This window comes from Silurus meridionalis, chromosome 25 (genome assembly GCF_014805685.1).
Source record: "Silurus meridionalis isolate SWU-2019-XX chromosome 25, ASM1480568v1, whole genome shotgun sequence".
NCBI lineage: Eukaryota > Metazoa > Chordata > Actinopteri > Siluriformes > Siluridae > Silurus > Silurus meridionalis.
In genome coordinates, this window is record NC_060908.1 from 7,889,011 (window position 1) to 7,913,548 (window position 24,538).

At 42.0% G+C, this 24,538-nt stretch overlaps 1 protein-coding gene and 1 long non-coding RNA gene across 7 annotated transcripts in view; one reads left to right on the top strand and one right to left on the bottom strand.

The window, feature by feature from the left end:
• Positions 1-564: 564 nt before the first annotated feature.
• LOC124379067 lies at positions 565-12,990 on the top strand. The gene is made up of 3 exons (XR_006924364.1): positions 565-660; positions 11,839-12,087; positions 12,864-12,990. It is a non-coding gene; the product is annotated as an uncharacterized LOC124379067 (long non-coding RNA).
• LOC124379065 (ATP-binding cassette sub-family G member 4-like) overlaps positions 7,397-24,538 on the bottom strand; it is a 28,121-nt gene continuing 10,979 nt past the window's right edge. For 4 of the 6 annotated variants that reach the window (XM_046839116.1, XM_046839113.1, XM_046839114.1 and 1 more), the window contains 7 exons: positions 22,504-22,649; positions 22,312-22,410; positions 22,052-22,220; positions 21,803-21,903; positions 12,858-13,016; positions 12,630-12,748; positions 11,650-12,028 (listed from right to left, as the gene is read on the bottom strand). In XM_046839116.1, coding sequence (XP_046695072.1) covers positions 11,803-12,028; positions 12,630-12,748; positions 12,858-13,016; positions 21,803-21,903; positions 22,052-22,220; positions 22,312-22,410; positions 22,504-22,649 — 1,019 coding nt within the window. In that variant the 3' untranslated portion in view covers positions 11,650-11,802. Of the gene's footprint in view, positions 10,192-10,338; positions 10,383-11,649; positions 12,029-12,629; positions 12,749-12,857; positions 13,017-21,802; positions 21,904-22,051; positions 22,221-22,311; positions 22,411-22,503; positions 22,650-24,538 lie in introns of those variants that run through there. The other 2 variants (XR_006924363.1, XM_046839117.1) reach the window with 2 other exon arrangements.

Consider the following 24,538-nt stretch of genomic DNA (forward strand, 5'->3'; position numbering starts at 1 on the left):
AGTGGGACTAGTGGAAGACATCTATTCCTGATTCAGGAGAATGTTGGAAAAGAGAGGAAAAGATTGGGAAATAGAAAGAAGGATGTCATCATCACAAGGCTAAGAATTGTACAGGCAGCCTTAAACCATAATCTCTTTAGAATAGGTAAGCATGAATCGGGTGAATGTGGCACCTTCTCTAAAGGTACTGTTGGGATGCGAGTATGGGCAATCGAGGACTCTAGAACTGTTATTCAAATACCTTAAAAAGACAGGAACTATAGGCAGAATTTAGGTTCTTAATTTCCTTTTTTTTTTCGTCCTCCCCTTATTCTGTTTGCTTTACACTCCAGATCAGTAGGTGGCGGTAATGCACCTTTTCATTGGTCTGCCAAACCGCCATAAAATCCCACGAGAAGAAGAAGAAGAAGAAGAAGAAGAAGAAGAAGAAGAAGAAGACGAAGAACACTCCAGATCAGTAGGTGGCGGTAATGCACCTTTCGTTGGTCTGCCAAACCGCCATAAAGCACCACGAGAAGAAGAAGAAGAACAAGAAGAAGAAGAAGAACAAGAACACTCCATATCAGTAGGTGGCGGTAATGCACCTTTCGTTGGTCTGCCAAACCGCCATAAAACACCACGAGAAGAAGAAGAAGGTTTGTGGCTGTGGCTCCATTAATGGTATTTTATTCACTTTAAATAAATCGATTCTCTCTAATGTAGTTGATGCAGACTCATTCATAAATTAGTTGCGGCAAAAATGCTGATTAGCGATGTAATTTTCCATGAATCTTCTATATTAGCGATTAAAATATGACTTATCTAGTGAACGTTAGCTTGTTGCGTTAGGTAGGGCATTCAGTGTAAAACATGTGCCAAATGAAATATGCGGATCACTAATCAGAATTTCATACCGTATCGGCCGAGGCCCAGATTACCAATGACTGCCACAGCTATTGTTAGCTAACAGGGTACCGGTGGAAATTGGGCTACTGTTGGCCAAAGGAGGAGAGGGAGAGGAGGATATTGTTTACAGAGACCGCAGGGAAAGGAAAAGTGTAGGATAGCGGAGGTTGGGTACTTTAAATGTTAGTACTATGACTGGTAAAGGGAGAGAGGTAGCTGATATGATTTTTAGGAGGCCAAAGGGAGTAAATCCAGGAACATTGGAGGTGGTTTTAAACTCTTCTATCATGGTGTGGATGGAAAGAGAAATGGTGTAGGGGTGATCTGAGGGAAGAGGTTTAGTAAGAGTGTAGTGGAGGTGAGGAGAGTTTCTGATAGAGTGATGAATGTGAAGGCGGAAGTTGAAGGGGTTATGCTAAATGCCATCAGTGCCTATACTACACAAGTGGGCTCTGGGATGGAGGAGAAAGAAAAATTCTGGAGTGAGTTAGATGAAGTAGGTAGAAGGTGTACCTAGGAAAGAAAGATTGGTGACAGGGGCAGACTTAAATGGGCATGTTGATGAAGAGAACAGAGGTGATGAGGAGGTGATGGGTGGGTATGGCTTTAAAGAGTGGAATGTAGAAGAACGGATGGTGGTAGATTTTGCTAAAAGGATGGAAATGACAGTGGTGAATACTTTTTTTAAGAAGAAGAAGGAGGAGAATAGGGAGAGATATAAGAGTGGAGGAAGGTGCACTATGGTGGACTATGTTCTATGTAGGACGTGCAACCTGAAGGAGATTGGAGACTGTAAGGTGTTGGCAGGGGACAGTGTAGCTAGACAGCATCAGATGGTGGTTTGTAGGAAAGCTTTGGAGGTGAAGAAGAAGAGGAAGAGAGTGAGGACTGAAAGAAGTATAAGATGGTGGAAACTGAAGGAGGAAGACTGTGAGGTTCAGGGAAGAGGTCAGACAGGGGCTCGGTGGTGGTGAAGAGGTGCTGGATGATTGGGCAACTACTGCAGAAGTGATAAGCGAGACAGCTAGATAGGTACTTGGTGTGACATCTGGAAATAGAAAGAAAGACAAAGAGATGTTGTGGTGGAATGAGGAAGTGCAGTAGAGCATAAGGAGAAAGAGGTTGGAGAAACAGAATTGGGATTAGCAGAGGGACCAAGCTGGGAGGGATGTGCTGCAAGTAGGAGCAATAACATGCAGGAAATGTGTTGACTAGTGAGGAGAGTGTGTTGAGAAGATGGAGGGAGTATTTTGAGCAGCTGATGAATAAAGATAATGAGAGAAAGAGAAGGTTGGATAATGTGGAGAAGGTGTAGCAGAAAGTGGATGGGATTAGTAAGGAAACACTAAGAGCAGCGATTAAGAGGATGAAGAGTGGAAAGTTGGTAGGACCAGATGGCATACCAGTAGAAGTGTGGAGATGTTTAGGAGAGATGGCAGTGAAGTTTTTGACCAGATTGTATAACACGATTTTGGAAGGTGAGATGATGCCTGAGGAGTGGAGGAGGAGTGTGCTGGTAACGATCTTTAAGAATAAGGGAGATGTGCAGACCTGCAGTAACTACAGGGAGAGAAACTTGAACAGTCACACCATGAAGTTATGGGAAAGAGTAGTGGAAGCCAGTCTGAGAGAAGAGGTGACCATCTATGAGCAACAGTATGGTTTTATGCAAAAGAAGAGCACCACAGACGCACTATTTGCTTTGAGGATGTTGATGGAGAAGTATGGAGAAGGTCAGAAGGACATGCATTGTGTGTTTGTGGATTTAGAGAAAGTGTACGACAAGGTGCCGAGAGAGGAGTTGTGGTATTGTATGAGATAGTCATGTGTGTCAGAGAAGTATGTGAGGGTGGTGCAGGACATGTATGAGGACAGTGTGACAGCAGTGAAGTGTGCAATAGGAACGACAGACTGGTTTAAGGTTTGATTGCATAAAGTATTGGATCTAAGCCCTTTCCTGTTTGTAGTGGTGATGGACAGGTTGACGGATGAGGTCAGACAGGAGTCTCCATTTAATATGATGTTTGCAGATGATATTGTGATTTGTAGTGAGAGTAGGGAGCAGGTTGAGAAGAGCATGGTGAGGTGAAGGTACGTGCTACAGAGTAAATGTGTGTAAATGAGAGGGAGGGCAGTGGAGAGGTACAGTTGCAGAAAGAAGAGGTGGAGAAAGTGGATAAGTTTAAGTACCTGTGGTCAACAATGCAAATTAATGGAGATTGTGTTAGAGAAGTGAAGAAAAGAATGCAGGCAGGGTGGAGTGGGTGAAGAGTGGCAGGAGTGATTTGTGATAGAAATTTATATGCAAATGTGACAGGGAAAGTTAATAGGACTGTGGTGAGACCTGCGATGTTGTATGATTTAGAGACAGTGGCAATGACTAAAAGACAGGAGGTGGAGGTGGAGCTGGAGGTAGCGGAGTTGATGATGATGAGGTTTTCATTGGGAGTGACGAGGATGGACAAGATTAGAAACTTTTTCATTAGAGGGGCAGCGCATGTAGGTCGTTTTGGAGACAAAGTGAGAGAGGCCCGATTGAGATGGTTTGGACATGTGCAGAGGAGGGACATGGGGTATATTGGGGGAGAATGCTGAAGATGGAGCCACCAGGAAGGAGAAAAAGAGGAAGGCCAAAAAGGAGGTTCATGGATTTGGTGATGAAAGACATGCAGGTAGTTGGTTTAAAAAAAGGGCAGATGTAGAGGACAGAGTAGTTTGGAGACAGATGATCTGTTGTGGTGACCCCCAATGGGAGCAGCTGAAAGAAGAAGATTAGAGACAGAATCATTGTGGCTTAAATTTACTCTATTCAAATTCCAGTGGTTTGGAAAAAATTACATACATCAATTTTCTTTGTGATTCCATCAGATAATAATTAGAAGAAAATTGGAACATGTATGGCCTTAAAGGTACCCATCTTCAGGGACTTTTTACAACTGATACCATGCGAATTTCAAGTCTTTTGTAAGATTATTATTATTATTATATAGAGCAAATCTCTGCTCTTGCTTGCTTACAGTCAACTGACATCCTTTAGAGCAGTGGTCACCAACCTTTTTTGCGGACCGGATCAATGTCCGACAATATTTTCACGGACCGGCCTTTAAGGTGTGGCGCATAAATACATCAGAATAAAATGATACGACCATAAAAACATTGGCATTTTCTAAATATAATATTGGTCTTTTTTTTTTTTTTTTTTTTGGGACAAATCAGTTCAGCTGGATATTAGTGAAGGGATATTTGTTAGCATGCATTGTACAGCCTATAGGCCTATTTGTTGATGGGCAATAGGACAGATAAATGTTTGTTGTACTCTGTCTTACTCCTACTGACTTTCATTCCCCTTCTCTCCAACGTGTACCTCCACCTCTCCAGGCTCTTCTCAACCTGCTCTCTACTCTCACCACAAATCACAATATCATCTGCAAACATCATAGTCCAGGGAGACTCCTGTCTGACCTTAGTAAAAAAAAAGAGTTTTCCCTCTGCCTCCGCTTATCGCCTCTACCCCGCCCCCCCGCAAACTCTCTCTCTCACACACACACACACACACACTCACTCACTCACTCACTCACTCACTCACTCACTCACTCACTCACTCACTCACTCTCACACACACACACACACACACACACACACACACACACACACACACACACACATACCCACCCCACCAGTGTTTTCGTTAGCTCAAGTCGTCTCATCTCCAAGGAAAATACACTGAATAAAACCTTATTATATCTTTACATTCTCTTTTATTATGTTTTTATACAATATTTGTCATTTATAAATCAATTTTTCTTATTCAAAATCACGTAACAAAAACAACTGGGGTCGCATTGTGGGGGCTGGAACGGATTAATAGCATTTTAATTAATTTTAATGGGGAAATTTGCTTTGAAATACGAGCAGTTTGACATACGAGCAAAGTTACGGAACGAATTAAACTCATATGTCGAGGTACCACTGTACTCACTATATCAGGAGTTCTTAAGTATGGGTACGTTTTGACTACATCCTCCACAGACATTCCTTCCGTCTCCAGGAGAATGTTCGTGCCATGCGGTCTTTGACAGTCAAGATGTCTGGATGTTTCTTCTGATACTCACTTTGTAGAACGTTCACATGGGCCTCAACAGACGTTGAATTCTCCCCAACACCAGTTTCCTTTGTCAGAACAACAAACAGAGAATGCTTAAACTGTGACAGATAATGGCAGAGACCGATATGTGAAAAGTGAATCTGGGCCCTAATGTTCAGACAGTGAAAGAGTTAGGTGTATGCAAAAAATATTTAAATGTCTGTAATATCTGCCTTAAATTGTCCTGCACTAAGTCAAATGTAAAAGTCATTAAAAGTAAATATTAAAAAAAATAATAATATGGAAAATAAGATATGCATATGGCAGTGGGCTTACATATGCTACACTAGCTTGTTTTCGACACAAACTCGCAGATGCACTGGTGTATCTGGACTGCTTTGTATTGCCAAACTTCAGCTTTCTTACTTCACTGTCGCTGACAAGTGGTGAACGTTCTGCTTTAAATATTCCCTTTTCTCCATCTTCTGATCACACAGAAAATTACAACAGTTATAGACGAATAACTGTAAAACACAGACAGACATTAACATTCAGCTGCCACTGAAGCTTCGGCCTCCGGTTGCTATAGAAACAGTCAGTGTCCTGAGACGCGCGCTTGATTATGCTGCCTTCACGTGCTACTGGAAACTTCCTACTTCCCACTTTTGAATCCGTGGTTATACGGAACCCCGCACATGACATGCAAGAAAAAAAAATAGTAAATCGTGCGCACGTCTTAGCCTACTTGTCATGTCCGTGGCTCCGTATGATTACGAGCTCATCACATTCACATTTTAACTTGAGAGTGTGTTCATGACCAATAGTATTTTACTAGTTACTAATATTTACCCTAATTCCGATATCACGTGAAGGCAACATAAAAACGCTGAGCTCTTGTGCAAGACGTGATAGTCTAGCCTGAAAAAAGTTCTAAACGCTGTTTGAGCATAAGAAACAACATTTATAGGATATGTTATGTAAGTTTTTGTTGTAAAATCCAAAAAAGAAAAAGCTTAATTCGAGCAGATTTCGATTTTCCACAGCAGACGGCGCGAAGCGGGAAAAAAGCGGGGTTGCGCTGCCCAATTGTGCAGGAGCTAAATGGCGATGTTAAGTGGAAGCATTTTACACGGCTTACTTGACTAAATGAACAAAATAACTGTGTGTAACCCAACTAGCAACAAGTCATAACGTGCTGAGTGTAGTTAACGATAGTTTAAGTTATGCTTGTAAACGTTATTGATAGCTAACAGTAGCATGCTATTAACAGAAAAAAAATCATTCCAGCTTCAATTACTTTCTGAATTAGTTCATCCGTAGAAAAAATCGACAGGGATGGACAATTAACCGACATTTTCGCTCATTTCACGCACTCCTATTGCAAGTGTGAGAGAAAGTGCACTCACTGTGCAACGCGCAAAGAAGATATTCCGCCTTCTGAATAGACGAGCCAAAAGCTTTTCAATTATGATTTTGTGATCTCCGATTTGCTGCATAATGAACCTTAAACTTGTTAAAAGTACAATTATGTATCCTTTGCTGTCAGAACTAATTTTGTACCTTTAAATTAAAACGAAGGTTCACAGTTGTCACCTTAAGGACCATTTCCTGTACCTTACAGGGTACTTTCAAGGCAAATGTACACACCCACTCATCACCTCTTAAACATACCCCAACCATGGAAACTCATCTCTCTAATTAACATTAGACACACCCATTTCCCCTATTTAATACACACCTCACAGCAACTCAGATTCACCACATTTAAGCCACACCCTTCGGCCACACAAACATCTGTAATAAAGTATTTGGACAGAGTGCATGTGTTTATTTTATTTGTGTGAATGAACAAAAAGCAGAACAATTCACTACAGAAAGTGTTTTTATTAGTATTTATGAACATATCAGTAAATAAAATATTAATTTCACACACAAAATACCAATAAAAAAATACAATATGAAAATATAAAATTTAAAGTGTGAAAAAACATAATAGTGAATGTGTAAAAATGTAAAATAGAAAAATACATGCTTCAGTGAAATTAATATAAAATCACAAAATGTAAATAAAATGTAATGAAAATATCAGCATTACAAAAACACACACATACACATACTTCCTCCTGATCTACACACAAAAACACACCACACAAACAAACACACACACATGCACACCCACACACACACACATGCACACCCACACACACAGAGTTCCTCTGATCCACACACAGCACTCCGACACACACATTATCTGCTTGAATTCCAGGTGCAGCTCCTGGGCTGTTTAAGCCACTGTTCTACAATTACACCAGATACACCAGATTTTGAGCTCAATCCCAAGTTTCCTGTGTGATATCTGTTCGAGGAAGGAGTGCTGGGAGCTCCAGCACCACCATCTCAAATCCACAAGAACCACAGTATGTCGTGTACATGAGTTACTGTCAGAGCAGTAGATGAGATTAAACATACATTACAACAAAATAACTTAGTCTTACTTTTTAGTTAAAACAAAACAGTTAAGATATTTATAAAAGCTAAACGTAGATGATAATGTGGAATTTAAATCAGACAATGAGGTGACACAACTGTTCACTCAGAACATTAACTGTTTACCTCCAGTTCCATATACAAGTGTATGGAAGCCTGTTTCTCCCACATAAAAAAGTTTACATAATTCTGACATTTTACTTGCAACTTTTTTTTTCTCGCAATTTCGACTGGAATGGAGTGGATTTTATTAATTTAAAGGCCTTAGACGAAGCTGATATAACAGCTGTGGTCGAAATTATGTTTGGCATGTGGATGGGTATGACAAACTAAAACCCTAAGGAATATGTATTATGGCTTCTCCAGAAAAATTATTTGTATAATATTTTATAACTGTTGTCACAAATAATAACACAGTCACAGTCTTAAAAGATTGACATGGACATCACTGTTGAACATGCTAAATGCTACAATATAATCAAACAAAGGAGCGCATACAATTTCTCCTAAATTGTCAAGGTTATTCTCATTTTAGCGGCGTGTAATCTGGTGAATGTACCCAAAAGTAACATAAGAAGAGCTGAAATTGCATGTAGCGACAAAAGTACCAAGCTTATAAATGCTATCTCTGTAAAGCTCAACACACTATGTAACATAGTCAGTTTGGAAAGTATGAATGACGTATGACCTAGATACTAACACGACTAAGCAGAACAATACAGTTAAGCATAGATGAATAAAAAATCCAAGTAAAAAGATTATAGCTTGATTAAATGACAGTAGAATAGTGAACAGCATTATAAAATAGAATAAAAGCAGAACACTTATGCCTTGCATATGCAGGAAAACAAAATAGGCCGCAAAATGGTTGTTCATGCACAAAGTCTGAGAACAGAATGAAGCTGTACCTGAGGGGGTAAAGGTTTTATTCAAAAGCTATTTTTTTAATAATAACAGAGAAAGGTTGAAAATAAGGGTAACTGAGGAGAACAGGAAACCCAAATATGGGATCACATGATGGGGTAGAGAACCGAGGTTCGGAGATAAGGGGAACTGGACAAAACACGAAAAAAAGAATGTGATAACAAAAAATAAGAGAAATTTGCTAAAATTAAGAAATTAAAAAAATAAAGGTATCGTGTGACACCAGGGTATAACTATGAGTATGTGTAAAGTGTGTGTGTCCTTGATCATTATTATGTGATTATGAAGTTTTGCTTTTATTCATCCAAGACTAAAGATCTTTCATTCAGCAATGTGTTTGAGAAACAAATTGCTGTCCCCACATGTAACCACCTAGTCAGCAGCAAAACTTTTGTGTGTGCTGTGGACTGCATGATAGTAGCAGAGTGAGTGTGATTTAAGGATCTGTTGAAATTTGAAGACAGTGTAAAAAAAATTAAAACGTTTGTGTTATATGCATAATGACAACTGTGTCAGTTATGTAGATCACCCCATTGGTGAGTACATGAGTGAGTTGTATGTGCAGAGTTCTAGAACTAGAAAAGTGATGTCTGTCTTCTTCTTCCCAAATCAACCTCCTAGTTTCAAATATATTATCATTATTTAGCAAACTTGGCGCATGCTTATCATCAGTTAAATCTGGATCACGCTTAAATTAATACCTTATCATTAATACTGAGTCCTGTCCATGTTGCTGAATGTGTCATTTAGCAATGTGTTTGAGAAACTTTAGCAATGTTACTTCAACACAAAGGTTTTCCTTCAAATGTTCAGATTTCTCATAAGATTTTTTCAGAACATTGGAGCATTAAATGATCGTTTTTGTAATACGAAAGAGATGAAACTTTATAAAAATGTGATGAACAGATCAGTAAACGCTGTAAAAAGACGAGGTGCCCAATGCACCGGTGGACATCCAGAACAGAGTGATTGAGTTGGAGGACCTACTCAGTGAGAGACACAGAGAGTGTGTGATCAAAAACAAGGGAGAAACAAAACCCTGGTGGAAATGATTGTACAGCCGATTGAAGAGCTTACTTGTGGATGTGAACATTAATGACTACATCCTTCACCCTCTTCATCATGCCTGTGTTTTAAGGAGTGTGAGCAGGAGTGAGTGTGTGTGTGTGTGTGTGTGTGTGTGTGTGTGTGTGTGTGTGTGTGTGTGTGTGTGTGTGTGGAGGAGTAAAACAAACAGAGACTCATACCATAGTTACACCTCATTCAAAATATCTGAAAAACAAGAAGATCACACACTTTAACAGCAGAAACAAGAAGCACAAAGTCTTCAGAATGCAGCCACATCATTATTCACATATCAACTCATTGTAGTTTCATGTGAACCAAATATGTAACATATCAAAAGTCTTTAAATCTCCCCTTTTTTCTTCTTTAGAACAATATTATTTTCATTAAATGAAGGCAATTATTGTGTTAAAGGAAAATCAACTCTCCAGTGATAAAAGTAACTCAGCTTTAAGAAGGCCACGTAGCACCACTCTGTAACTGATTATTTCGCTGTAGAACTCTGTGTGTTTCTGTTCCTCAAAATATAAAACTAGACAAAAGCAGCATTTCACATGAAAAAATCATATGTTCAAATTTACACGTGATGAAATGATACACGATTGTATGTTCATTAGCTGAATGATATTTAACACTCTCGTTCACACACTTATTCATGGTGGATCTTTAACAGCATCTGCTTTGAGGAGATACTTACATGTGTCTGGGTCTAAAGTTATGAAGGGTCCTGATGGGAGCAACATCAACTGCAAAGAAAGAAAAGTCAAATTTAACATGGAAGAATAAAACAAATAAATTCCAACATAATGAAATTATACATAATTACAAGGACATTTACTATATAGTCTCTAACACATTAACAGTAACAGCATCTGATTTGAGGAGATACTCACTTCCATCTGGATCCACCTCCTGAGGTTCACTGATATTTTGGGACCTGATAGGAGGGAGGGAAGGAGTGAGGAAGGAAGGAAGGAAGGAAGGAAGGAAGGAAGGAAGAAAGAAAGAAAGAAAGAAAGAAAGAAAGAAACATCCATCCAATCATCCATCTATCCATCCATCCATCCATCCATCTATCTAATCATCTCCCCAGTGTCCAACTGCTTTGTGTATTAGTCACCTCACAACTATAGGAAAGATTTGCCACTAATCTCCTTCCTTTCTTAATTCAATCTCTCAGTTAGTTTCTACTCAGTCAGGGTGAAACCTGGGGTTGTTTAGATGAAGACAACACTAATTTCCTGGCAGGAGGAAAGACACACGGTTACTCAGACCACATCTCTGTTATGCTAATTCCAGCATACAGACCGCTCGTCACACGCTCTAAACCGATTCTGAAAAAGGTGAAATCCTGGCCAGCAGGAGGCGCCTCTGCTCTTCTGGACTGTTTTAAATGCACTGACTGGGACAAGTGCTTTGATGATGTGATCATCTCCAAGACCATCACTACACGCTCCAACCGTTTATAATTTTGTTCAGCATTTATATAGTAATTCATATAGTATATATTATTCTCCAAAAAATAGGATAGCTATTATATAATTTTAAATATATAATAATATACAGAATATAGAATAGAAACAATGATTGCATTCATTAGAATTTTATTGTTCTCCTAATTATTCATGATTCACTGAGAACTCGCTCATTTTTATCAACATAAATATAAAATGGGCGAAATTAAAACTTTTAACGCAACACAAATCTATTCACGACGTCCTTTCTTTAGTCGGATATTGGTCGGTGACACTCACAGATGGTCACTCCACCTTGAACCAGTGTGTCGTTTCAACTGCACGACCGGCTGGTTCAAGGTGGAGGTTGGACTGCATCAAGGATCAGCTCTGAACCCTTTCCTTTTTGCAGTGTTGATGGACAGGTTGACGGACGAGGTCAGACATGATTCTCCGTGGACTATGCTGTTTGCAGATGATATTGTGATTTGTGTTGAGAGCAGGGAGCAGGTGGAGAAGAGCCTGGATGTAAAATATTTTATAATATTGCATAGATATTACACTGTTAATGATGCATTTTTGTAAAGGGGAACAGAATTTACAGAACTAGAATGTGACATTTCTTGAAGAAAATTTGAATAGTGCTTGCCCGTGCAAAAGACCACACCGGGCTTATAATTTTTAGTGCCGACCTTTCAATTATTATCTAAATGAAAGAAACTGAAGTAATAAAAAAACTTAAATCCATCATTATGCAAAAAAATATTTTTATTCTCTTTAATTGAATAAAGAATTTGGTGAACATTGCACAGTTTTATCTCCACAATATAATTGTTATCTGAAACATAATGCCATGTGTGGGTTTGTACAAAGTAAAACAAGCATAAAAGCTGATGACATGCCCTAACGTTCACACTTGACTTTGTATCGCACCACTAGGTAAGTGGCGACCCGAAGAATGAGGAAGAAAACCCCTAAGACTATGAAGTCCACATAGAGCTTGGAGTCTTCTACATCCATGAGCTGCAACACCTCTTCTGGCTTCTGGAACTTGCAGACAATGCCTGGGCACTCCAAGTCTGTTCGGTTCATGCTATAAATGGAGAGGATCACACCCTCGAAGCCATACCTGTAAAAGTATAAGTGAAAATATATTAGATTGTAGCTTGACTGGAAGTCTTGATTCAGGTTAGTCAAAAGGTTTTGATGAATTTTCTGTAAGGACATTTTTCTAAATTAATTTTCTAAGGAGTTCCAAGCTCTTTGAAGTTTTCTAATACTGGAAAGACTTCAGGATGAGAGTTTCTCTTTAATTGATTGACATGATGAAATAAGCAGAAGCATAAAGTGTTGGCAAGCTTGCACTGTTTTCCAATTAAACACTATGAAAGGGCAGTCGACAAAAAAGAACAAACATATGAATCAAACATTTAATTTTAGATTTATGTTCGATATTTAAATTCATATATTTATATTTAAAAAGTGTCACCTCAATAGTCACAATCATAAAAATTCTTTATAACAAAACGTATGGATTTGTGGCTGCAATGGTATTATCAAGAACTTATTTTGCAGCATATATAAAAAATTTGTTTTATTGTCTCCAGATATATGGATTCAATGTAACTCACAAGTCATCAGCTCTAAAATACTAAATGGTGATAAGTGGGTTGTACAAATCAGTCCTGTGCCAGAGCTGATTCATTATAATTATGAAAGCTGCCACTGACCTGACATAAGAAAGATAGGTGGTCCAATGTAGGTATATTGGCATGGTGTCAAAGGTAATAAAGAATCCAGAGAAAAGCAAGACTGGAATGGCTGTCACCGGTGCTACAAATGTAGCTACCTGCAATGAGAAATAGTGAGTTCGAAAAATATTATCGAAAGTCTAAGCTTATTCATGTAATGGTATGTGTATCAGTATTTATGTATGTGTATCTGTGATTTATACCCACCTGCAGGGAAGTGGAAGCAGATCCAATGAGGAGCCCCAGAGACTGAGCCACCAGGGCAGTCAAGGTGGACAGAGCCATGAAGAGAACAAATCTGACCGCTTCTGGAGGCTGACCTGTCATCCAGTACACTATACTACAGTACATTACGGGACATATGACCTATGTGTGTGGAGGCAGGTGGAAAGAGAGAAAAATAAATTCAACAAGAGAGAGATTTTTAGTGTGGTTATTTTGACAGTGAGAAATGAGTTGTTACAAGCCCCCTGTTGCCTGTAAGGTGCAATAAAAACAGTGGCCAATTTTGCTGTTTCGTGTTTTTTACGCGTTGCCACCCACGTGACGTCACGGACAAAACCGATTTGGCACTCCATTGGTGATTCAAGGCGCCACACGTCTTGGTCGTAGCGGGTTAAGCTAATAGGTTTGCGTGGTGGCCGTGGCCTATAACGTCACGTAATGGCGAAAATTCACCCGGGGTGCAACTCCCCCCACCGTCCCAAGTGTTTTGACATATCGCACGCCAGTTTTCCGAGCGCGTTCATTTTTTAGCCTATTTGGACTAATGTGTGGGCGTGGCTTAAGGTGACGCCACGTAACGTCACTATATCACCCACAGTGCAACTCTCTATGCTGGGCCGTTGATATGTCCCTTCCTGTATATATTTTTTTATCCCCCCCAGCTTTGTTGCCCCTACCCCTTTCCCCCTATTCAGTTTGGGGTTATAGCATCTCCCATAATGCAATTCCCCCCACCGGGCTGTTCGGAGCATTCACTCGATTTGTGTCAATATATGTGAATCCTAGCTCTTTCCCCCATTCATTTCTATGGGGGTGATTAATTGCCCCTAGCCGGGGTTATTGAAGAACGCGAGGTGTACTGGCGAAATCCGCTCGCCACCCCGGATAAGAGGATATATTGTACGAGCGTGTGGGGAAAACGCCGGCCGAACCGTGGCGGGTCGGATTCTCCAAACATTTTCTATGGGGGCAGGAATGTTGCAGAATTCCCGGAATGTAGTGGCCCCTCTGAGTGGATATGCCATATGTGCATGTCGGATGCTCAAGGGCCGAACTGTGGCGCGCAACTTTAATTCCCCATTCTATGGGACATTAATTGCCCCATACCTATTGTTTCCTGCCCCTCTCCCCTTCGTGGATCTTCACACTTCTGTGCAGCTTGGGACGGTCTCTCATCAACACCTTGGGTGGTTCCATGTAATTCCGGAGTAGAACGGGTGCTTTTGAGGATGGATTGGACTGTAGTTGGTGTCGGTGGTCTGCTGCACTGACTCGGGAGTGCAGTTTGCTTCTGATCGTCATCACTGTACCCCGCAACTTTGTATATCTGCTTCAAATGGACATTTGGTGCAACCCAGATGAGGATGGGTTCCCTCTTGAGTCTGGTTCCTCTCAAGGTTTCTTCCTTATGCCATCTCGGGGAGTTTTTCCTTGCCACAGTTGCTCATCAGGGACAAACTTACTTACAAAGAACATATTTACTTTTAATCACCACATTATCTGTGTAAAGCTGCTTTGAGACAATGTTCATTGTTAAAAGCGCTATACAAATAAAAATGAATTGAATTGAATTGAATATTGTTCCCTGACGTAAAAATTGTCGAAAATTAGAATAATAAATTATGGGTGCATCCGGGATGACCGTGGATATGTCGTACTGCCGTTTCGGGTGAACGGGGGGCCTTAAAATGACAAAAAAACCAGAATAGAATACTTGTATCTTAGAAAAAAAGGAGGTTTTGCCTTTTTCCCTAATTGCCAGGGGTATTTAACAACGGGGTGGTATGATTGAAATCTGCACTGCACCCCGGACGAGTCGATACGTTGAAACGGTGTGTCGAGTGATTTCCGGCCGAACGGCGGCGTGCCAAAATAGTAGCACTACTAACAATGCCTGATCTAATGCATGGTGAACCGTGCTTGCGTTTTACCCTCCACCAGGGACAAGTGGCCAGAAACTCAGAGGCCGATGAACAACTTATAGCATTGAATATGTTGCCAGGGACAATTTCAGAGTAAGAAATAAATAGAGCAGGGGTGGCCAACCAGTCAGAGAGCCACATTTTTGACTGTGTTACCGCAAAGAGCCACATCATAAACAGGGGCACACATGAACATCACCCATCCCTTTATCTCACTCACACACACACACACACACACACACACACACACACACACACACACACACACACACACACCTCTGCTCAGCCAGATTTATTGTAAATGTCACACACCAACATAATGACAGAAATTGACTCCTACAGTTTTAAGACCACAGGCCAGTCATTTTCAACAATGAACATTGTGTGCACAATTGTGTCTCACACACACAAACTCTGTTTAACCAAGTCCACAAACAAAAATATAATAATTTACAATAGCGTTTTTCTTTTACTATGCATGTTACTTAGTGGGACTTTTGGCATTCTTTGCCCTAAACAATCCCCTTCAATTCCGTTGTATTCAATTGTTGCCACTCAAAGCAATTCTTTCACATGAGTGTCAGTTAGAACAGATCGATGCTTTGATTTCACGTGTTTCAGGATAGAAAACACAGACTGTGGTTTTATTTTATGTGCATGTTCACTTCGCTTGAGTTTAATACGGTATTTTCGTCAAATGCGCATGTGCGTGAGATGAATATACCGCAGGGGTGGGCAATTAATTTTTACAAGGGGCCACATGAGAAACCTGAATTGTGTCAGAGGGCCACACCAACGATAATATTTTAGGAATGCACCGAAATGAAAATTCAATTCAATTGGCAATGAAATCCATATTTTTTTGTGTTATGCCTTTTGCCTTGGCACCATCACTGGAAAACTGGAAAAAAAGCTCGGATTGACTTTACTTTTCTGCGCCGCGTTTGTATGTTTGGTGTTTGTATTTGAGGTGATACATTAAACCCGACTTGGAGAAACTCTTTGCAGATACACCCCCTCTTGAAATTTCAGCATTGCATGTTTTGCAAATCGCTATCCGCACACCGCAGATATGTTGCTCTTATCCAGATAAACGTGTGCTGGCTGCGCTTTTTTATTGCGTCATTACAATTGTGTTTCTGCCGTGTTGTTCTCTTTCAAACATTTGCTCGGTATCTCACTATGGGAATCTCCTCGGGCGTGACCAATCCTGGAAGCATCAATCACACCACGTCTGTCGGCTGACAGACCAATCACAACAGTGATGCGGGAGTCCCGCCTCCCTATATACACCGCTGCTGGCGGTCCCTGCCTCATTTTTGTTCTCTTCCCCGTGAAGATCCTTTTAGGAAGCTATCCTCAGCAGATCCTCTGGGGGCGGTCGTTTAACTGTTCACAGACAGGCCGTTAGGGTACGTCTCCGAGCGCAGCTGCTTCTTGGGGAGAATATCCACTGTCAAAGCGGATATTCCCTTCTGCTATTTTTTCTTTTCACATCGCATCAAGCGAGTATTTACATTATTGTTCGAGACCCGTTTCTCGAGAAGCACGTTGGGGATGATCTCGTGGTTTTTTCCTTTTTTTCCGGTGATTGCACCTCCGTTATGGCGGCTGGGAGCTCATCCGGGTGCACGGCGGGGAAAGTCCAATCCCGACCGTGTGCATACGGGTCTACTATCTCGGAAAAAGACTCTCATCCCCTGTGCATCGTGTGCTTAGGAGTTCGGCACGCTCAAACCGTGCTCGCTAACCCCGAGTGCTGCCCGCACTGCGCTCTTTTCCCGTCAAGGGTTCGAGAGCGCCGTCTGCGAGTCGCGGCCGCGAATAAGGGAGACCCGTGTCTCTCTCCGCTGCCCGCGGAGAGGGACGAGGCTGCTTCGCAAGCACAGTGTCACCAGATTCTACCTTGTGGGAAGAAATCTGCGTCATTGCAGATCTCAACCTGCGTTCCTCTAGGGGAGCGGTCCAGAGCTGCGGCCGCAGCATGGGCCTCGCTGTGGTAGGCGAAAGGGCCCTGTGGTTGGGTTTGACAGGCTTATCTTATTTGGATTTACGGAACCTCAACAAACACCTCAGAAAGTACAAGTTCAAGATGCTCACTTTGAGAGCTTTGTACAGTGTTATTCGTCCCAGAGACTGGTTTACGTCAGTGGATCTGAAGGACGCCAGACATCACATAAGCATTTATCCGGCACACAGAAAATTCCTACGCTTTGCCTATCAGGGCACAGCCTACGAATATTTGGCGGTTCCGTTCGGGCTGGCTCTGGCTCCGCGGATCTTTACCAAATGTGTCGAAGCTGCACTGTCACCGCTGAGAGCATCGGGTCTCAGAGTGTCAGCGTATTTGGACGATCTCCTCCTCTGCGCTCCGTCACGGCAGCGAGCGGAGGTGGATACGAGTGTGCTTCTGTCTCACCTGACTGGCTTGGGTTTCAGAATAAACGAGACAAAGAGCTGCTTGGTGCCCACACAGGAAATAATATACCTGGGTCTCAGATTGAACTCAGACCGTTATCAGGCTTTTCTATCAGAAGAGCGCATCAGGTCGATTCGCAGTTGTCTCTCTCTTTTCCAGAGAGGAAGGAAAGTCCCATTCAGACTCTGTTTACGCCTGCTGGGGCTGATGGCTTCAGCAGTGTCTGTCATACCGTTGGGACTGTTGCGAATGAGAGAGTTTCAATGCTGGGTTATGGCACAGCGCTTATGTCCGAAGCGCCACCTCAATCGCAAAGTGATGGTGACATCACTGTGCTTACGCGCTCTCCATCACTGAAAAAATCGCGATTTTCTAGAGTCGGGAACCCCGCTGGGGGCTGTTTCCCTGAGGAAAGTAGTGACGACAGATGCGTCACTCGCAGGTTGGGGTGCGGTGTGCGAAGGCAGGATAGCGAAAGGGAAATGGCCCGTTTCATCCTCAGGTGGTAAACCTGTTATGGGAGAGATTCGGCCGGGCCGCCATAGATCTCTTCGCCTCGCACGAAAACACTCATTGCCCTCTGTTCTTTTCTCTGGCGAGAAACGGTGCACCTATGGGTGTGGATGCGTTAGCCCGCCCGTGGCCAAGCATTCTGCTTTACGCTCCTCTAAGTTTGATCGTGCCGACTCTACAAAGAGTAAGAGAAGGCAGTCACTCTGTCATACTAATTGCTCCCAACTGGCCAGGGAAAGTGTGGCTGACGGAGATTTTCCAACTCCTGCACGATCGACCCTGGCCTCTCCCGTTGCGCAGGGATCTCCTCTCGCAAGCGCGCGGAGAGATTTTTCACTTGGCACCGGACAGAGTAGCTCTCTGGGCCTGGCTCGTGAGAGGATGAATCTCAGTGTCGCTGGTTTGCCTCCGAGGGTGATTGAGACGATTCAGAATGCGAGAGCAGCTTCGACGTGCTCTGCATATGATAGGAAGTGGAGTGTGTTTGAACTATGGTGTGCTCAGAGACATATCATCCCTTTTCACTGTTCTGTGGCAGATGTGTTGTGCTTTTTGCAAGAACTTTTGGATAAGGGCAGGGCTTATTCAACCGTTAAGGTTTATCTCGCCGCTGTTTCTGCATGCCATGTAGGGATTGACGGTAATACTATCGGTCATCACCAGCTCGTGTGCAGGTTTATGAAGGGAGCGCGGCGTCTGAGCACGTTCTCAAAGCCGCTGGTTCCGCCATGGGATCTGTCAGTGGTCCTGAGCACGCTCTCTCAGTCTCCTTTTGAGCCGATAGGGAGTATTGATTTAAAGCTCCTGTCGCTGAAGGTCGCTTTGTTATTGGCTCTTTCTACCGCGAAGCGGGTTAGTGAACTTCATGCTTTGTCAGTTCATAACTCCTGTATGCGGTTTGCTTCGGATTTCCCGCGAGTGGCTCTCAAGACTAATCCGGCATTTATCCCGAAGGTGTGCGAGTCAGCTTTCGCCTGCAGGCAGGTTGATTTGGTGGCTTTTCATCCGCCTCCTTTTTCCTCAGCGGAGGAGGAGCGACTTAACTGTCTGTGTCCTGTCCGTGCGTTACGTCACTATGTTGACAGGACGAAGGGTTTGAGACGGAGTAATCAGCTGTTTGTTTCATGGGTCGATTCCCGTGAGGGAAGTCCCATTTCCTGACAGCGCCTGTCCCATTGGCTCGTGGAGGCTATTATAATGTGTTATAATAGCGTGGGTCTCAACCTCCGGAAGGACTGAGGGCTCATAGTACCCGAGGCTTGGCCGCCGTGGGCGCTTTTTAAGGGTGTTTCGATTCAGGACATCTGTGCGGCAGCCTGCTGGGCTTCGCCGCACACTTTCGTCCGTTTTTATAGGCTGGATGTCACAGAGCCTTCGCTGGCTCATTCCGTCCTGAGTGTGTAATATATATTTGTGTATATATTGTAGGTATGATTATATATACATGTATTTGTCTATATAGATGTGTTTTTGGTCATGTATACGTGTATACGTAAGGGAATGACAACGGGTGATGGAAACATCGTGGTTCGGATGTTTGTCATTTCTCTCGCTTTTCCACTCTCTTCAGTGAGAGGGATTATCTCTTTTTATCACATCACTGAGTTGGTTGACACCTGCTTCGGACAGCATATCTGCACACGGAGTTGTCTATATCCCATAGTGAGATACCGAGCGAATGTTTGAAAGAGAACTTTAGGTTACTTACGTAACCCCGGTTCTCTGATAACATGAGTGAGGTATCTCACCACACTTCCCTCCTTGCAGTGCACGGAGAAGAGATATGTGAGAATGAGGCAGGGACCGCCAGCAGCGGTGTATATAGGGAGGCGGGACTCCCGCATCACTGTTGTGATTGGTCTGTCAGCCAACAGACGTGGTGTGATTGATGCTTCCAGGATTGGTCACGCCCGAGGCGATTCCCATAGTGAGATACCTCACTCATGTTATCAGAGAACCGGGGTTACGTAAGTAACCTAAACTTTCAGTGATTTAGGTATTTCCGAAAATTCTCTGTTCATCGCTGTAATTTATGATTGGCCTCATGCCAAGGTCTGATATACCGCAAAGTTTCCCAGTAGGGGCAAGCTCATTTAAGTCTTAAAAATACCGTATTGAACTTAAGCAAAGCGAACACGCACATTAAAAATCAAACACACAAAAATCAATATGAATGTAAGAGCCGCATGAAACCAGCCAAAGAGCCGCATGCGGCTCGCGAGCCGCGGGTTGGCCACCCCTGAAATAGAGCACGATGAAGAAGATTGTAAATTTCTATATAGCAACAGACCCAAGCTTTGAGTTGCATGCCTTCAGTGCCAACAATGGAAACACAGTCAGCAGTGTCAAACACATTCATTTAACCCTGTGAAGTCTAAATTACAAACCCATGTCAGTCAGTAGGATTAAGAGAAAATAATAGTTTTCAGAATATGAAACGAGAACAGCCAAACATATTGGCTAGACAGCGTTCTCAAATTGCCACGACTCACCAGTGGTTTGGCCACCAAAAAACATTGTCTACCACAATAAAGCATTGAAATACACATCCATGAAGAATAGGGTTGGCCGGTAAGACGTAAACCAATTTCATCAAGTAGCCACTCTGGTGCAAGAGAAGCAGTGGCCCTGGTAAACCCCATGGTCAAGGCCATTATGTTTCATTCCAGGTTGTTCTAAAGGACAGTGGTCCTTGTCCAGTTCTTTAGAATCTATAATTTAATTACAACTACGAGCAAGTTATGTCTGTCTATTAATATAGCTAGATATGTGAACCATTCGTGCCATCATCACTGTGGAACAGATGTTTTTAGAGGGTTAGCTTTTCAAAAACAGGCATTCCAATATTCCACAACTGACCTCATGGCCTACTCTATGCATTCTCACGTCCTCCAATGATGCATCAATTAAAACTCCCCTCGAGATCCCTGAAACAGGGCAGCAGTTGATGCCCTGTCACACACTGACATCAAACATGAATGGGGAGGTATGACACCTCTGGCAAGGCCATCATGGAATGGTGTACAGACTGATTGCTATGTCATTAACAGCTCAGGAAATGATCATAAACGCTATAAACCTAACACAAATGGCTTTGCATTCTGGACACTATATGCAGTAACTCTGTAAGCGGTTAGGATGGTTCCCTACAGATATAGGCTCACACCTTGTCTAAGAGTCCCTTAATGCCTTTTTGGATAAACCCATACTGGATTCTGGTTTCGAACTGGCAACATCAAAACAGCCCATTTGCATTGGCTGGTAATCGAACAGTTCAACAACAAGCTTATTGTTGAATCCAAGGTTACATGTTAAAACATTTTTAACAAGGCAAATGACTTGTAGGACTCTAAATTCAAGTCGAGTACATTGTCGAGTACATTCCTTACATTAGAATGTAACTGTCATCCAGTCTTTCTGTAACTGTCATCCAGATCTGTCATCTGAACTTTAGAATGTGTCATTACAAGATTTGTAGTACTACTTGAGCTGCATGAAATTCACTCAACAAATTAGTTATTTATCTACACTGGCATTTATGGCTTTTTATGACCCCCTTTTCCAGGGCGACTTACCATCGAGCATGGTGAGAGTTAAAGGTCTTGCTCAAGAGCCCAGCAATGGAAGCTTAATGGTGCTGGGATTTTAACTTGTGACTTTTTAATCCAGTGTCCAATGCCTTAACCACTGAGCTAACACCTCTATAATAAAGTCACACAGTGCTCCCTTGTCTAAGCAGAGTCTGGCCTAGTGAATGGCAGTCCATCATTACAGTCTATGAACAATCTAGAAGCCAGGCATACTGTGGCACATCATTCAGCAGCACTACAGCTACCTGGACCTCACCATGTACCTTTTTCAGATCCTATTAAATCAACATAACCCCACCTATTAAGGTGAGTGTGGTGATCATATCTGAGCACCCTTTTTACTGAACTCCAGTCAGGACTTCAAAAAATCTTATAAATATATATTTTATCTGAGATTGTGCATCCTTACATATATTGATATAAAGAGAATATTAGTTAGATATAGTATATAATACAAGTTTTAAAAAAAGATTAACGCCATACCTGGAATGGAATGTCAGCCATGGTCTTTGCTAGGTAGTAAGCCTTTAAACTGTACCAGTAGTTCAGATGCTCCCTCATAAAGACTGACATCTCCAGAGGAACTGCAAAAGTAGCACAAAGTTAGCCAATTGAACAAAGAAATTGCACATTATAACTAATATAGTCACTATAACCCATTAATATTAATGATGACCCTTAAAAAAAAAAAAAAAGAACAGACAGAAAAAAAAAAAGCAACCCAGTAATTACATGTAAGGACAGTGGGCATTAATGCAGCAAACATGAGGAAGAGCATGGAGAAAAAGAGGAATCCAGTGTTGCTGATCACTTTGCTGGCATCATTGCCAATGTTCAGGTACAGCAGACCGATCAGAACTCCGATAGACAGATGTGACATCACCCTCAGGTGGGTCAACACCTGGACACACAAAAACAAATCCCATACCATGAAAATAGTCAAATTTTCAAAAAAACATGTTGTGAAGGTTAAAAAAATATATATATCTTACCATGTCTCTGTATATAGTTATAAAGGTTCGGTTAAAAAGAATGCAGAACTGTGTGAGTGTACTGGTGGCAAAGGTATGTTTTTCAATTTGTCCTGACTCCTGTCCAAACAGAAGAGAACATGTGTGAGGAAGAGAGACACAATGGACAGGGATGACAATGTTTGTTCACCAGTGAGTGCATGTGCCACTCACGTTGTTACACTGTGATGGACAGGAGGTTGTGGGATCACTCTTGTCACTAGAGTTCATGTTTTCACCCTCTGAACACATGCCAGTCTGCACTGCCTCGAAGAGCACAGGATTTAAATCACCATACTCTCCTGATGCCACTTCAATTACTGTAGAACAACACATGAAAGCACAGAGTTTGTAGGAAAGATGTAGAGGATTTCTACTGTCTACAAACTATTTAGAGAGTAGATAAAACAGATGTCAATTATGATAATACTGCTCATAAAAACTAAATGGCTAAAAGTTTCCAGACACAATCATCCCACTTCCAGATTTAATCCACACATTGCCTGTGTTGTAAAGCTTAAATGCAGTATATCTTATGTACACTATATGTACGTAGGGAAAGTTGCATACACAAAATACTTTGCTCAAAAAAAGTTTGTAAAGTAACGTAACACTAGAAAATGAATATAAATTGACATCCAGTCTATTGGTGTCAGGTGATGACGCAGAAGCAGAAATAACTTAATCTTTGTCTTTATTAAGCAGTTCAACCCAAAACACTCATAAGCCGTGACGAAAAGCAAACAAAGAATATCAGCTCGGGACGAGTAATCCACAACGAGAGTAAATGTCCAACGGAAAGCAAAACCTGAAACGAAAGTAACTCCAACGGCAAAGTGTAATCCACACGGGAACTGAGTCTGGAGACAAAACCAGCGGGAAGGCTGGCGGTCGCGGAACCACAGAATGATCAGCAAGACATTCAAGAACCGACAGCCTGTGACTCGAGAACGTGAGTTTATATAGTCTATTCCTTAACAAGCCACAGCTGTTGGGGATCAAGCCGGCGCGGCATAGCGGAGGCAGCGTGACTTAGTGATGTCCGGTTCGTGAACGAATCGTTCATTTGAATTGGTTCTTTTTAGTGAACCGGTCAAACCAGTTCACCAAATCGGACTGAATCGTTCAAAACAGTACGCGTCTCAAATCACCACTAATCAACAAAATTACTCAAGTTACTTACTTTTGAATGTGTATGACCGTCTATCCGACTCAAAATAAATTGATATCCCTGAGAATGGGGTTTTTCTGTACTTTCTCCAACAGTACACACATTAAGTGATCATCACTGAGCATTCCGAGCAGCACACATACTGCTGTTCTCGAGTCACCAGTACTGTATCAAGAACCGTTTCTTTCAGACACGTCCGACATACTACTGATACCAACGAATTGTTGATACTGAGCATGCGCGACCTACCTAGCAGTACGCGTGCTGTCTGACATTAATATTAATACACACACACACACACACACACACACACACACACACACACACACACACACACACACACACACTTTTTGGACTCCGAATCAGATGCGTTCGACATACTGTAAAGGCTGGTGCTGCGCTGCTAATATATGAGCACAGGTGAACTGAGGACTTAAATGAAAATTACGTTTTTTTACTAACAACTTAAAACATCAACGTTTTGCACATCAGTCGCTTGTATTGGGTGATTTAGTGCAAAACGTAAATGTAAGGAACATTTCTAAGATGATGATTAGGATGATTTGATTTAAACAGATAAGCTATATGCCCTCATGCAATAGACATGACTTTATTTAAATGTGTTTAGTGTGTATGTTCATCCGCCGAGATGATATTTGGATATGCATGAGGTAAGGACGTAAAAGAACTGGTGAACCGGTTTTTAGAACTGGTTCTTTGAAACGAACTGTCCGAAAGAACTGATTAGCAAAAAAGAATCGGACTTTCCATCACTAGCGTGACTGCGACCGAGGGGGGCGTGGCAGGGGGATCCCTGACAGCCACCGAGGGGGCGTGGCAGGGGAAACCCTGACAATTGGTTAGCATACAGGTTGTCTGTAAATAATCATACACAAAGAGTACATTTGCTAGACATGGAATCTATTTGTATTCCAAATGACTCCAAGCTTTCCTCGGTTACTGTGTCAAGACGATATCCTGTATGACTGGGAGAGGGTTGCTTTTGATGTTGTGTTCTGCTATTCTAACCAATGTCTA